Here is a 14,729-nt window from a genome sequence, read left to right as displayed (position 1 = left end):
GCCCCGCGATGACTCCACAGCCGGAGAGGTCAAGCAGCAGTTCGGATGACAATCAGGCTGTCGAAGGAGCGTCGAGGTAATCGACATGGTTGGTGACCGAGGTTACGCATGACCTCGACGTATCTTTCCTTTGTATCTGATTGGATTATCGGTTCTTCTTGTATGAACTATAGCAGTTGTATGTAATAAGAGCTCAGGATACCCCTGTTTAGCCTCCGCTGTGATCGCCGCTCATGCAGGTTTTATTTTATTGTGGACTGGACCCCGACTGGGACTGGACAGCGAACGATGCGTTGTTCAAAGAACTCCATGAGGCGTTGGTCTTAGGCCGCAAGCGTTTTTCCATTTTTTTTTTTTTTATTTTTATTTTCTTTGTTTTTTCTTATGTGTGCAGTCATGGGTCACAGATTAATGTAGTGTACTATATCAGACATGTCTACCGTGTCAAGAGAGAGAGAGAGGGAGAGAGAGACAAAAAGGAAGAACCAGTATGATATTTTTTTACTTATTTGATTAAAGTCCCGCTGACATTCATCCTCTCCATGGGTATCAATCGCAATGTAGGAGACACGCATATTGTAGTAACACATAAGATATAGGGAGAGAGAAACGAAATAATTAAAAAAAAAAGAAAAAAAAAAGTAAAAGGAATGGACAGAATATTACATCGAGTAAGTAGTAGAATCTCACCTCGACCGGCGCAAAGAAAGCCACAGCGCTCGAACCGGTCCCCAAAAGCCCTTCTGCTTCTGCTTCAGGTCATTACTCTTCTCCCTCTCCATCCGATTCGTCTCCGCATACCTGGCCGGCGTCAGGATGCGAGGTGGCGGCGACACTGGTGACCCCGCCGTCAAAGGACTATACCCATAGTGACCGATCGGCGTAAATCGCAACAGCTGATCCGCCGGAACAGTTTCCGAGCTCTCGTGTCGCCCCAGTCGATCATCTTGGTTCTGGAGAAACGTGTACGTCCCCCTCGTGTTCGTGGTCTTGCCGCCCTGTTGTTCCCCACCATGATCTGCGCATGTCGTCGGGTTGTGGTCCCTGGGCTCGGATGTTTCCTTTCTCGGGCTTTGTTCGTCGAAGTCTGAGAATAGATTCTCATCATAGCCTGGTTCATGGTCTTGTGCATGGCCATGGTCATGACCATGACCATGCTCAGGATAAGACGACCCGTACCCATCATCATCCTCATACCCATGAGAATAGGCATTAGTAGGATTCCCCTGAGAATGAGAATAAGGACCCGTAGTCCTCCCCTCACTAAAAGCCCAACACCAAGCCGCATAATCATCCTCCGTCCTTCTTCTCCCCTCCTCCTCATCAGTTAGATCCGCCTCATTGAGATCCCTATCACGACTAGAACCAGTATGATTAGGCAGTCTCTGTCGAGATATCTTCCTCGAAACCCATCTCGTCAGATTGGTTAATGTTGGACGGCGGGTGAGTGTTGGTTGTTGTTGTTGTTGTTGGTTATGGGTGTTGTTCTGCTTGGAAGAGAGTGAATTTGTAGAGATTGAGGTCGTGAAGCTGGATAGGGATGATGTGGTGGTCGTGTTGTTGTCGTTGGAGGGGAGAATTTTGATGGGAGGCATGTTGTGGGTTTCTTTTCTGTGGTTTGGTTGGAGTTGAATTGAATTGGGTGGGTTTTGTTGTTTATTCGGTGTAAAGTGTAGTGTGGTGTGTATATGAATGAGTATAGGTATAGGGTAGAGAAATAAAAAAGACGTAAGGAGTCACCATGTCTAATTACTCCAGCGAAAAGAAGAAGAGCAATTAAATATAAAAGTTAGACCAACTGAGGGATACGTCGTAGTCTAGTCTCAGACATGCATTTGAGGGAGAGCAAGTTGGCTACTATGGTCAATCATTTAATAAATAAGACCAGATAGATAGATAGATAGATCCATATATAAAGGAAATCCCAATTCGAGATAAGAACGGTTTCTCCCGAGAAAAGAAAATAAAAAATACAATAACATTACCAAAAAAAAAAAAACCGTTGCTTCACCGTTCAAGGACCGGGTCTTTTTTTTTCAGAATGAGGTGGGAAACTATGACTAGTGATTTTTATTTGGATTCATGATAACGAGAAAACACATGCAGCTAAGATGTTGTAAATTGTGGTAGCCAAGGGATGCATGCCGAGGCTGTTGGTCGTAAACACTGGCGCCCGTTAATGTCTTTTTGTCTTTCTTTCTTTTCCTGACGCGGTCAGCAGACGTAAGATAAGTCAGTTTTTGAGACTTGGGAATTACTGGAGAAGGTAGGACGAAAGTGAGACATGGGTATTATTATTGTTGTTCGAGGAATAGTGAGTTAGGTTAGGTTAGTCTAGTAGTCTTTTAGTATTTACAGGATGTTATATTGCATATTCCTGCATGAGTTTAGCCCGAGACTCCATCCCGGCCCAACCCCCATCGTCCGACTTCCCGCATGGCTTCGTCGCCGCCTTCTGCCAGTCGTCCATTGGCGTTGGCCGCGTTGGTGCTTCCCAACACACCTGCCACGCAATCCCATCCGTTACGTCCACCACCCCAGCGGAGCACTTCGTTCTTGTATCGCTCGCCGGCCTCGCGATCCACCGCCGCTTTGCCCGCCTGGAAGACGTCCTCCCAGATCTTGTTGGCGATCGCCCGGTCGAAGATATAACTGTAGTAGGTCGCGCCGTAGCCATAGAGATGACCGAAGAACCCTTGCCACGAGGTGGGCGGCCGGCTGTCCGTCGGATCGGGTAGGGTCGAGTGGGCCGACGAGACCTGGTGGTAGATCGCCGTGCTGTCAATCTGGCCGGCCTTGTCGGCCGGGATCGAGTGGTATGCCTGGTCCACCAGCGCCATGAGGATCTGGGCCTCGTTCTCCACCGCACCGTAGATCGAACCGTGGGCCAGGCGATCCTTCTCCATGCTCAACATCATACTCTCGGACAGTGGTTGGTCGGTCTGCCAATGGCGGGCGTACATGGAGAGCACCGCGGGCTCGGTAGCAAACCGCTCCATGAGAACCGACGGTAATTCGGCGAAATCGGTCGCGCACCGTGTCCCGGAAATCGACTGCAACCGAGTCTGTCCCAAAATGGAATGCAGCGCATGACCCATCTCGTGGAACAGCGTCCGGACACTGTGTTCGCTGAGCAACGACGGGCGCCCCGCGCCGGTCGCTGGCGGCTCCGCGAAGTCACACACCAATGCGATCGTCGGCAGCTGTCGGAGGGTCTTCGATTGCGGATCAACCGCCGTGGCCATCCCATCGTTGGGGTGTGCCGAGTGATCCATGGTGGCACACTCCGCCACTTCTTCCGAGGAGATCTCCCGAGCGCATCGCAAGGTGAAATGAGCAGGGTTGGGATGTTTGTTAGGTCGAGAGAACAGGTCACAGTAGATCACTGCAATATGTCTGTCGGCTTCGTCGACGACGTCCAATCGACGCACGTCTGGGTTCCACGTCTCACCTGCAGCTGTCTCCTGCGGCACGAGCCGGACACCATAAAGGCGGTCATAAAGCCGCGACAACCCTTGCATCACCGTACCCAACGAGAAGAACTCGGGCACAGCACTCAGCTCACGCGACCGCCGGGACTGCGAATATTGCAGGACGCGTTGATGAACATAGTAGGCGTGGTCCCACGGCTGCAATGGGGACGCTCCCTTCATCGCCTGTAACTTGGACAGTTCTTCCTGGACATATTCGCGGTTGCTGCCCACCAACGCCGTCAGAAAGTTGGAAACCGCCTCGGGGCTTTTGGCCATTTTATCGCTGAGCGTCATATGGCCGAAGCTGGAGTGGCCCGACAGCTGGGCGAGCTCCGCCCGTTTGCTGAGCAGTTCCTCCAATCGATGGAGCTGGCGCGAGCTGGATGTTCGGGTCGCCAAATAAACATCTCTGCGAACACCCTCGTCGTGAACTGACCGCAACGCTAGCCGTGGGATCATACCCGTTGTCGGAACCGACGCGGTACGATTCCATCGTCTGATCTGCTGGACAAGAATCGGGTCCAGGCCCCGCAGACTATTGGCGCCTACCACCACTTGCGATTTGGCGGGCTCGGCGCTATTAACAAAGTTTGACCCGAGCTGACTGATGTCGTTCGATAGGTTCACGAATCGCTGTCTCTCGTTTGGTGGCATGTGAATAGCGGAATTGGAGAAATCCTTAATCAGAATCTGCGCCACAATCTTCTCCTCCTCCGACCAGTGCGAAGTCACATCCGGATTGCTGGCCGCCTTCTTTAGCTGATCGTTGAGCCCTGTGGTCGTATTCAGAACATTCATGTACTCGAACATTAGCGCATACGCCTGCGTAGCTGCCTCCTGCACGCGCGGGTCAGGGTGAATAACTCTGATAAAATCTGACAGGTCGATCACTCGGCAGAGAAGATCACTCAGCCGGTCAAGATCCCGAGCCATGTCCCGATATTCTTCCAGCGTGGATGCGGAAAGGACTTTGGAGACGATTGCTTGACATCTCTGTAGGGAGACATTGGCAAAGGCGCGAAATCCATCGGGGTTGGTCAAGTATTGGTTCTGAACTAATCCGGTGGGCTTGGATTGGGTGGCGCTCCGCTGCGAAAACTCTCGCCAGAACGGTTGCGAATCGAACACTCGTCGAAGGGTTTCGTCGGCAGTCTTTTTCTGGGTGGAATGGTTCGTGGGGGCGTAATCGTATACATCCGACTGGGAGGAGGGCGACGCGGCTGTTTCCAAGGATCGACGAGGTTGCTGCAGTCGCTGCAGACATGCCCGACAGGTCCATGGCCGACGCCGGAGCGGCATCAGCATGTGTCCTGCCATTGGAGCGAAGGAAGCTCAGTTCAGCATGGATGTTGTAAAGATGATAGTCAAAACTCCAAGAGTCACCAGCGCGGAATTGTCCGAAAGTAAAGTAGATCTTAAATAATTCAAGAGAGGGGAGGAAAGAAAGAGGGGGAAATGGGAGGAAAATCAAGGTGAGAGTCTCAAGAGAATCAAAAGTAAAGGCCGGACGATGACGGAGGAACAGCCGAACGCCCGCCGAAAAAAAGTCTTGGCGTAGTCACGCTTTCCCGTGAACTTCAACAAGCCCTCAGACGACCTTCAAATCACTCCCCGTCTTGTTCTTCCGTCCATTGGCCTCGCGCAGCATGTCCTTTCGGCCGATGTTCCAGCAGGTAGACTCCCTGGCCCTTCCGTAATCTAATTTAAGTATTTCTGGTTCGGTACTGACGCCGTTTAGCGGGCTGTGGCCCCCATCGCTGCCACTCTTTTGGCTGGAGGTGTAGCCTTCTATCCCCGGCGAACCGCCTTTGCTGAGGAGCCTAAGAATGCTGTATGATCTGACCGAAGCGTCTCTAGACTAGAAGAGATCTAGTCCATACGTTCCAAGAGTCTCATTCTAATCATTGCGATTCGTGCAGAGGAAACCTATCTATGATGACTTCCCGGCCGATATCCCGGAACCCACGAAGACCCTTCCTCCTGCTCCTCCCAAGTCGTCCCCATCCTCCTCCTCGTCCCCTACTCCTACAGATATCTTGACGGCTCAGGTCCGGCACGCCCGTCTTTTCCTCTACGAAAACTCCCTCGCCGCTGAGAACTGCTTCAACGACTTCCTGTCCCGGGCCCTCCACATCGAGAACGCTTTCACCAACACCATCGCTTCGTTGGCCCCGTCGCCCGAGTCCGGTGAGCGTCTCCTCCCCGGTGGCGCCTATGTCATCGTCTCTGCCATGGCCGGCTCTATTGTGTCCCGCAACCGTGGTATCTTCCTGCGCACCGCCTCTCCGCTCGCGTTCGGTACCGTGGCCGCCTGGTCCCTCCTGCCCGTGACGATGCGCAACATCTCCGACCTGGTGTGGGAGTACGAGAAGAAGGTCCCCGCTGTTGCCGAGCAGCACCTCTACCTCCGTGAACGGGCTGAGCATATCTGGTCTACTGGCGTGGCGCACAGCGGCATGGCGCGGGCCATGATGGAAGATAAAATCGGAGAGACTCGCAAGAAGCTGGAGGAGCTGGTCAGCAAGGGTCACTAGATTATTCCCTTTTCAATCTGTCTCTCCTCCTTTGTTCGGTTGTTTTCCTTGTAGCGGATGCCATTTGAAGCCTGTGCTGCGACTATCGGCTTGGATGGCTTAAATTCCATTGCATATGTGTACTTTAAACAGTTAGATTCAAAGACTCCCTGTTCGGCACATTTCGCCTCGTATCTAAAATTCGGTGTAGTAGAAAGGGGTGCGCAGCATCGCTGTGAAAGATTGACTGAAATTGGGAATCCATCAATTGGTATATCATACCCCACTCGACCATCGTAACTCCGGAGACTCATGATACTCTACAAACAAGAAACTCTACGATCGGAATACCTAGTCATCAGGCAATCCGCTTCCCTACTCCGTCGCCGGCGCGGGGCTTCCTGACGACGACGGCGGCGGCGGCGACCGAATTCCTTTTGGCGGAGGAGGTAGCGGCGTTCCCTTCCGTGACGGAGCGTAGTCCTGCTCTTTACTCTTCTGTTCACCCTCGGCAAAATACTCATCAAATGCCCGATTAGGCGAAACGGCGTATTGGCGGGTCTTGCCACGGCGCGCAGCAGGTGATGGGCCAGGCGCTGGTGACCCAGAAAGGCTTCGTGGCGCCTGCGACGCCAAGGGAGGCGGCGCTGTCATATTGGCCGGAACCAGAAAATGACCGCCAGCGGTTGCACCAGGTCCGACACCCTGGCCCTGTGTCGGATTCATCGGATCCAGGACGGGAGTGGAGGTGCCATCCGCACGCGTTTCAAATACTACCTCGCCAGGGCCTTCCACCTCCTCACCCAACCCAACGGGCAGTCTGTGTAATGCACCGTAGCCTAGTTCGGCTCCTAATGCGCCCTCACCACCCCAGCCTCGGGTGGGCACCAATTCAACCTCGCGTACTACGTCGAATTCGCTGTTGTACACCCACAACACCAGTGTTCGGTCCAGGTGGTCCTCCACCAATTCTCCCAGTGCGGATTCTCCCCGTAACGTCCCACTAGGCGTTCCAATAATGTAGTCTGAGTGTGGGAGTAACCCTGCCCGGTATGCTGGACTGAGCGGTGACGGGATGTTCAACACATGCCAGATATGTTGTGTCGAGGAAAGAGGCGCAAGCTGCAATGCGAGGCCCAGCGTAGGATTGGATGGGGAGATTGGGATAGAGACGGTGTGTGTCTTCTGACCCTATACACAACCATATTGGTCAGAATAAGATGTAGTATGGCAAGATTTGGACAGAGCCCACCTTCGCACTCCAAACTTCGAATGTCACATTGGAGCCGGCGCAATTACGAACTTCTGTAGCGAACAGATTCGGGTCCGGATAGTCCTGACCATAGTATGGTTAGTATATCACTTCGAACCAGAGATAACGTATCTGCACCCACAATCAGACGCCCATTAATGCCAACAATGAAGTCAAACCATGGCTCTAGGGGAAGTTCCGGGTCCTTGTTGCGAAGTACTTGGAATCCAAATGCATTATCGTTGGTGGTAGCTCGAGGCTGCTGGACCGGTTCGCCGTCCAGGTGGCCGATAAAGCGGTTCAGAACTCCGAACATGATCGGCCGTTGTTAGAAAAGTTTATATGGTGAGGTGTATTAACCTGAGTATAACTCCGAGTTCTGGTTGCTGTAAACACGATCGCATTGTGGAGAGCTGCTGCCCAGTTGCAAACCAGACAAACACTCACGTTATCAACTTATCAGCATCATGATTATTTATCGCGCTTTTCTAGATTTCTATATGAGAATCCGACAGGAGTTCGAATGATGGCATGTGATAAGTAAATCGTACACTGTCTTGGTGATATCAAATTTGCATCTTTTCCACTTCAGCCATGTCTGGAGATCATATGACAGAGGAAGCTCCTCCGGAGGTTCACCATTACAACGATATCGGAGAAGTTCCTTGGGATATCCAGAAGTATGCGATTACTGCCAATTCACCCCAGCATAGAATATCCGGATACAGACCTAACTCTGTGCAGTTATTGGGCCCAGCGCTATAAGATCTTCTCCAAGTATGATGAGGGGGTATGGCTAACAGATGATGCATGGTTTGGCGTTACGCCTGAGCCTGTTGCTAAGTGAGTGGATGATTCCTTGTCTTTCGATTTATGGTGGACTAAGATCATCTTTACAGTGAGATAGCTGAGCATATTGCCAGTGCTGCTCCCCCGTCTCGCATGGTCCTAGTTGATGCATTTGCTGGAGCCGGCGGGAATACCATCGCCTTTGCGCGATCGGGTCGCTGGAAACGTGTTTATGGCATTGAGAAGAATCCGGCTGTCCTGCTGTGCGCGAAACACAATGCCAAGATATATGGAGTCGAAGATAAAATCACTTGGTTCGAGGGTGACAGTCTTCAGATCGTGAACAACCAACTCAAGGACCTGGGTCCATATAGTGTTCTGTTTGCGAGCCCTCCATGGGGTGGTATGTTCTCAATTCCTCTTACTTGTTGAAGATTTCGAAGATGCTTACACATATACAGGCCCTGGGTATCGCTCTGACAAAGTGTTCAATCTGAGCACAATGGAACCCTATTCCTTGGCTACATTATACAACGAGTATGCTTTGTTTACGGAGCATATAGCCCTCTATCTTCCTCGGACGTCAAACGTGAAGCAGCTCGCGAAACTAGTCAAGGATGGCGAAAAAGCAACAGTGATGCATTATTGTATGGAAGGCGCTAGCAAGGCGCTGTGCATCTATTACGGCGGGTTCAACCTCCAATAACTCAAATTCTGCTCTTCGTGGCTTGGCCTCAACATTTGGTAATATTCTCTTAGTAGAGGGTCTAATCGATAAGCCTGAAGAGGAGACAGCCGCCCAATTTGAGATTGGCATAAGGTGCGATCTTCGTAGATCCATCAGCTTTTGATTGGCCCTCGAAATCTTCGAACCCTTATCAATAAGCACCGGCTCCGGACAAAGTTAGCAATGAGCTATAGCGCGGTGTACAGCAAGAAATCGCTTCGAAGGTGGTTCAATTCGAATGATGTTTATAAAATTTGTGCCACAGGTAGGTTCATTATGAGTGTCTCCAGGCGTCGACTTTTATCGGTGTCGTCTCGGACATGAGTTGGACAAATGGCAAATTTTCCAGAGGTTCATTGGGACAATCCTCAAGAGTTATAGCGTCACGTGGCCTAATTCATATAATTTAGGCCAAACAAAAATTTTTCTACTCATGGCGATTCAGAACTATCGCTGTTATCGAGACAAAGATACGATTTTACAATGGATCAGAGGTTTGAGATAATAATAATGTAATTTGAGCAAATTTGGGTATCATAAAATCTCCAAATCCCGATCATATCACCAGCATCGAAGTAAAAAAAAAAAACGGAATCGAACACCTTTCAGACCTCCTCAACACCCACCAAATCTGACCGACCGAAGTCAAGACATCAAGACAAGGTAAAGATCATCACCACTCCCTGGACGAAAGGCACTCGAACAAGCTTGCCGAAGCAAGTCGTTCGCAGATACCAACCGTCGAGGCGGGAGTAAACACGGCTTCACTTTAGGGCATTGAGGACATAGAAGTCATCAGCAAGGGTGGAGATTCTGTAGCTCTTTAGAAGAGTTCAGAGGTGGGACGTCTACTCTAAAGTGATTCTTTGAACTGTAGGCAGAGATGTTAGCAGTCATTCTTGGTGTTTAATTTTGTTCTGAGATTCCCAAGGTAGGGAGGGGATGAACTTACGTAGAGTCGCTTGATTTTCGAAATGAATGGGAATTCGCCGGTATTTATACTCGACGGGTGGCGCTAGTGGGAAGCGAGGTCATGTGTGTTTGGGTCTACATCCGGTAATATTTACGTACGGAGTATGCTCATGAGAGTAGCCATGAAACAGCGCGATAAACATGATGAAAGGATAGTCGATTACTTTGGCTATAGGTAGAGTATAAGAAAAATAAATGGAAGGTGCCAGCGAGAATAGCGAATGAGGATATCTTAACTAATTCCCAGCTAATGGGGGAGTGCTAATCACGAGGCCAAAGAACATGATGTCTGCGTGCCTCAGGCTACTGGAAGATTGACTCTTGATCAGTTATGCATAATATATACCTACCGAGGACTTTTGTACGAAGAATCACGATGAGATATTTCCAGTTAAATCAAGATCTTTATAAGCAAATATAGAAATTATTTAATATCCTAAGAGTTATCAAAGACCTCTACTGTATGAATATGCTCCGTGTTGTGAGGATTGTCGAGTGTGATATAGAATAACTGGCCAACAGAATGAACCAAGACGTGGCCTGAGTCCATGATCCATCCAGATCCGCTAACCTTCAATTAGTCAATTACCTAAATTTTTGGCCCCACCAGTATGTTCCACGTGACCTGTTCTCTGAAAGGGAAGTGAATCGGAGATAGTATTACTCCGTAGATAAGCTACAGCGGACCGAGCTGCTTTGCCGCGAAACCAGCTTCAACCTTCGCAATTCACTACGGCCCGCGGACACAAGAAACCTGACAGCCGGTTGGATTTACGCGCAGTCACCATCGTTCTCCATGTGCGCCCCTTCATAACGTCCAGTTGTCCGAGCATCCGCCGACTATCGACCTGTCCCTCTCGCTCTGTTATTTCACCGGAAGATTTGGTCGTTTGATCCTCTCGACTTGCTACCTTCAATATGCCTCACGCTACCGATCTCCCGGCACCTGATGCCGAAGATGCCGACTTCGAAAGTGTTATGCGCCAGATGAATGGACCCCTCGCAGATGGCGGCATGTCGTTCGATTTCTTACAGCGGGACTTGGAACCTGGCGAGAAAGCAGACGACGCGGTGGACTACGAGGATTTCGATGACGATGAGCTTCCTGAAGAAGAGGAGAGGGCGCAAGCTCCCGCAGAAAATGGAGAGGCAGCTATGGATGAGGACAAAGGCTTGTTTGAAGCGGAGGAAGAAGATCTTTTCGGCGACCAGGGAGACGAGACACAACCACAACCAGAAGGTGACGATGAGCTCGATGACCTCTTTGGTGAGGGTCCCGCGTCTCCTGCTCAAGATCATGCCGATGCCACCCGTGATTTGTTCGAGGAGGACGAGCAGCCTCAACCTGCGCCGGAGACGGTTGAGACACCTGCTCCCGAGCCGGAACCCATGGCCATGGAAGAAGACGAGGATATTTTGGACGACGAGGACATAGGGACGGTGGCTGAGGACATGGACCCAGCGGCTCTGCGAGCATGGAAGTTACAACAAGCTCTATTTGCCATGTCCACTGTCGGTCCCGACAATCCACCCGCACCACCGGAAAACGTCGAAGAACTTCTACACTCACTGTTCCCCAAATTTGATCGCAAAACACTTCCTCGCTTTCTCGAACTTATCCCCCACAAAAAAGCTTTCTTTCTCGGCAAGCAGCCTCCGAAGCCCCCCAAACCTGTGCTCCCCAGCAAAGTCAACATCGAGCTTGCTCAAGATCAGGAGAGAGCCTTTAAATCAGGCGGTCAGGTGTTGAAGCGCTCGTTGGAGTCGGAGCATCTGGGAGTAGTGGCTGTTGCCGAGGCTACACCGGAGGAGGAAGAGGAAGAAGAGGTTAAAGAAGACTTCGACCTCGACACAGATACCGATGAGGCTCTGCCGGGGGATGTTACGTTGAATGATCTTCGCGTTGTTTGTATGGATTGGGATGTCAAGAGCGATATTTCTATCATGGATGTTGACGAACCTAATGCTCAAGAGGTGATAGAGGATGCTGAAGATGACTGGCTTCTAGAGACTACCCGTCCAGTGAAAAAGCGCAAGCTTGGCAGAGACCCGGCGGAATTGATAGCTTTCTCTCATATAGACGTGCCATTGATTGATGATCCCGAGCGAGCAACATCGCGTATCGCGCAAAAGGTGACAGTGGACATGAATGACCCTCACATCCTCCTCGACGAACGGGGACCCGAATCTTCGACACAGAAACCGAAGGCCATTGGGGCTCTTAATCGGGATGAAATGGATGTTAATGTTACTCGCCGCCTCACCTCACGCTATAACATATCAAATGATCAAGCATACGACATGCTGAAACAAAACCACCAGAACAAGGTCCGAAGCACGTTGGGCAATGTCACTCTCGAGCACAGTATGCCGGCTCTTCGTTTGCAATGGCCATATTACAAGACCGAGCTTGCCAAAGCGGAGGCTCGGTCGTTTCATCGCCCAGCTTTATCCTTCCGGCCCGGTCAGACTTGTTGGTTCAAAAACTCTACATACATCAAACGCAAGCATCAAAGGGGCAAGGATGTCAAGACTCTGTACAATTCTACCAGGGCATTGTCTCTTGGCGACAACTCCACGGCCTTACTGGTGGAGTATTCTGAGGAGGTCCCCGTCATGCTGTCGAACTTTGGCATGTCTAATCGAATTATTAATTACTATCGTCGGAAAAATATGGACGACCCCACTCGTCCAAAAGCAGAAATTGGTGAAACAGCGGTTCTTCTCCCTCAGGATAAGAGCCCTTTCTCCATTTTTGGCCATGTCGACCCGGGTGAGATTACCCCGGCTATCTCCAACTCGATGTATCGGGCTCCGCTGTTCCAGCATGAGACCAAGCCAACAGATTTCTTAATTATACGCAGTAGCACTGGTTCTGGAGGCAGTGATTATTTTATCAGGAACATTGAAAATCTGTTTGTCGCCGGTCAACAGCTCCCATCGGTAGATGTTCCTGGCCCTCACTCACGAAAGGTCACCACTGTTGCAAAGAATCGCATGAAGATGCTCGTGTATCGCCTATTGAAGAAGAGTCCTGATCTGCGACTTTCGATCAGCGACGTCACCGCTCACATCCCTGGAACCAGCGATATGCAGAACCGCCAGAAGGTCAAAGACTTCCTCCAACATGACAAAGATTCGAAATATTGGGTGCCCCTGGAGCCCGTCCCGGAGCAGGACGTAATCCGCTCATGGGTTCAGCCTGAGGATGTATGTCTCCTGGAATCGATGCAGGTCGGCCAGCAGCATCTGCATGACACGGGTTATGGCAACGATGCTGAAACAGGGGGCGATGAGGACAATGACGAGGAAACAGAGAGCTTCGAGCAGCAGATGGCCCCTTGGAAGGCGACTCGTAATTTCCTCCTGGCATCCCAGGGCAAGGCTATGCTCAAGCTTCATGGAGAAGGTGACCCCACTGGTCGTGGCGAGGGCTTCAGTTTCATCAAGACCTCCATGAAAGGTGGTTTCAAGGCCATTGGCGAAAGTGTTGAAGATAAGCTAGATGCCCAGAGACTGAAAGAGCTCGGCGGTCACAGTTACAACGTCGCCAGACAACAAAAGTCATACGAAACCTCGATCCGTCGGATTTGGGATGCGCAAAAAGCCAGCCTCTCGTCGACGGTCGAGCATTCGGACGATGACAGTGACATCGACCGGGAATTAGAAGAGGAGTTTAACAAGCCTACCCCAAGATCTGAAGCCCCCACTCCAGGTCCGGGCCGCCGTGATGACGAAACAACTAGCCAGTTCAGCAAGATGAGCATGCCGGATCAGAGAGGTAAGGTCTTGCGCATCGTCCGACAATTCAAGGACGACAAGGGCCAGATATATTCCAAAGAGACCATGGTCTGGGATCCCAGGGTTATCCGTCACTATATCCAGCATCGCCACAAGTTGGAAGCTCTAACCACCAAGTAAGTACAACTGACATGAGAGCCGCAAAAGCACCCTCAAACTAACCACAACCCCAGACTCGAGAACCTCCAACCAACAGGCGATCCAGAGGTAGACGCTCGCAACAAGAAACTGTACGTCATCAACATAACTACCCTCATATCAACCCCAGCCCTACCAAACAAAGCAATCACTTACAAAAATGCACAGCCTCGAAGCCGAACTCAGCCGCTTAAACAGAAACAAAGAGCGACGATTCGCGCGCGAGAAACAAAAAGGCGCGACTCGCACATCAGCCGGCGATTCCCCAGCCGACGGAGGTCCCGGTGGCAGCGGCAAAGGAGCAGGCACCCAACGCAAATGCGCGAACTGCGGCCAAGTCGGTCACATCAAGACCAACAAGAAGTGCGTCCCCTCTGCAACCCCTCTCTCTGCTTCTGATAGTGTCCCTCTCCCCTTCTTTGCTTCTGCCTTCACTTTCCCTGAACCCCCTTCTGCTCGTCCAGGAGCAAGGAGAAGAACAAGGACCCCAGCTGCAATGTTTCAGACGTCTACTCCAAATCCCGACAATATCAATATGCATATTGGTCCCCAGACGCAAATGACCCCTCAAGGACCCAGTTACATATTTAATAACACGTCAACGTCAAAGTAGCGGAACGCTAACATTCTTGGTACTGAATCAACAGACTTTGTCCCCTCCTCAACGGCACCATGAAACCCGAAGACCGTGTCAGCGATTCTGCCTTCGCTATGGGCGCTCCTCCCGCCATTTAAACCAGGAAGTATTTCTTTTACTACGACAGATTTGGCGAGGTCACTGCTATCATGTTTTGTTTGTGATACCCTTAACATACTTATTTTATTCGCATTATCTCTTTTGAAGACTTCGGTCTGTGATATGGGGGCTTATGATGGGACACTCCCCGTGGTTTACGATCCTAAATGTAATTACCTTAATAGAAGGTTAATAAGCATCTAGCCATTTAACTCGAGCCTATAGTTCAGGCTTTCGTACGAACATGTTATTGGGTACTGATATCTAAAAATACATGATAGCCCAGTGCTTCCTTGGCACGCACCACTCGAAGTGCTCATTGAAACAT

The 14,729-nt window shown here is 50.6% G+C and overlaps 6 protein-coding genes across 6 annotated transcripts; 3 read left to right on the top strand and 3 right to left on the bottom strand.

Annotated features, from left to right (window-relative positions):
- Positions 1–437: 437 nt before the first annotated feature.
- On the bottom strand, positions 438–1,999 carry BDV38DRAFT_236940 (uncharacterized protein). Its single transcript, XM_032053524.1, has one exon. The coding sequence runs from the start codon at positions 1,593–1,595 to the stop codon at positions 687–689; it is 909 nt and encodes a 302-aa protein (XP_031918103.1). The 5' UTR covers positions 1,596–1,999; the 3' UTR covers positions 438–686.
- On the bottom strand, positions 1,992–5,082 carry BDV38DRAFT_177702 (mitochondrial intermediate peptidase). The gene has a single exon (XM_032052027.1). It carries the CDS (start codon positions 4,788–4,790, stop codon positions 2,388–2,390), a length of 2,403 nt encoding a protein of 800 aa, XP_031918102.1. The 5' UTR covers positions 4,791–5,082; the 3' UTR covers positions 1,992–2,387.
- BDV38DRAFT_177713 (MICOS complex subunit MIC26/MIC27) lies at positions 4,956–6,289 on the top strand. The gene is made up of 3 exons (XM_032052028.1): positions 4,956–5,146; positions 5,212–5,304; positions 5,393–6,289. Exons 1-3 carry the CDS (start codon positions 5,120–5,122, stop codon positions 6,005–6,007), a joined length of 735 nt encoding a protein of 244 aa, XP_031918101.1. The 5' UTR covers positions 4,956–5,119; the 3' UTR covers positions 6,008–6,289.
- Positions 6,131–7,867, bottom strand: BDV38DRAFT_177735 (putative Golgi reassembly stacking protein). Its single transcript, XM_032052029.1, has 3 exons — positions 7,381–7,867; positions 7,239–7,322; positions 6,131–7,177 (listed from the first exon to the last, which is right to left on the bottom strand). Exons 1-3 carry the CDS (start codon positions 7,552–7,554, stop codon positions 6,362–6,364), a joined length of 1,074 nt encoding a protein of 357 aa, XP_031918100.1. The 5' UTR covers positions 7,555–7,867; the 3' UTR covers positions 6,131–6,361.
- BDV38DRAFT_278821 (RNA methyltransferase) lies at positions 7,833–8,733 on the top strand (the record flags this gene model as incomplete). Its single annotated transcript, XM_032058835.1, has 4 exons — positions 7,833–7,918; positions 7,983–8,081; positions 8,138–8,430; positions 8,489–8,733. 4 exons carry the CDS (start codon positions 7,833–7,835, stop codon positions 8,731–8,733), a joined length of 723 nt encoding a protein of 240 aa, XP_031918099.1.
- Positions 8,734–10,437: 1,704 nt separating this feature from the next.
- Positions 10,438–14,670, top strand: BDV38DRAFT_236934 (DUF3591 domain-containing protein). Its single transcript, XM_032053523.1, has 3 exons — positions 10,438–13,643; positions 13,701–13,757; positions 13,834–14,670. The coding sequence occupies exons 1-3, from the start codon at positions 10,645–10,647 to the stop codon at positions 14,276–14,278; spliced, it is 3,501 nt and encodes a 1,166-aa protein (XP_031918098.1). The 5' UTR covers positions 10,438–10,644; the 3' UTR covers positions 14,279–14,670.
- The last annotated feature ends 59 nt before the right edge of the window (positions 14,671–14,729 follow it).

This window comes from Aspergillus pseudotamarii (genome assembly GCF_009193445.1).
Source record: "Aspergillus pseudotamarii strain CBS 117625 unplaced genomic scaffold BDV38scaffold_6, whole genome shotgun sequence".
NCBI classification, from domain to species: domain Eukaryota; kingdom Fungi; phylum Ascomycota; class Eurotiomycetes; order Eurotiales; family Aspergillaceae; genus Aspergillus; species Aspergillus pseudotamarii.
Note: the sequence above shows the minus strand (reverse complement) of the source record. Positions and strands in the feature narration are given on the sequence as shown.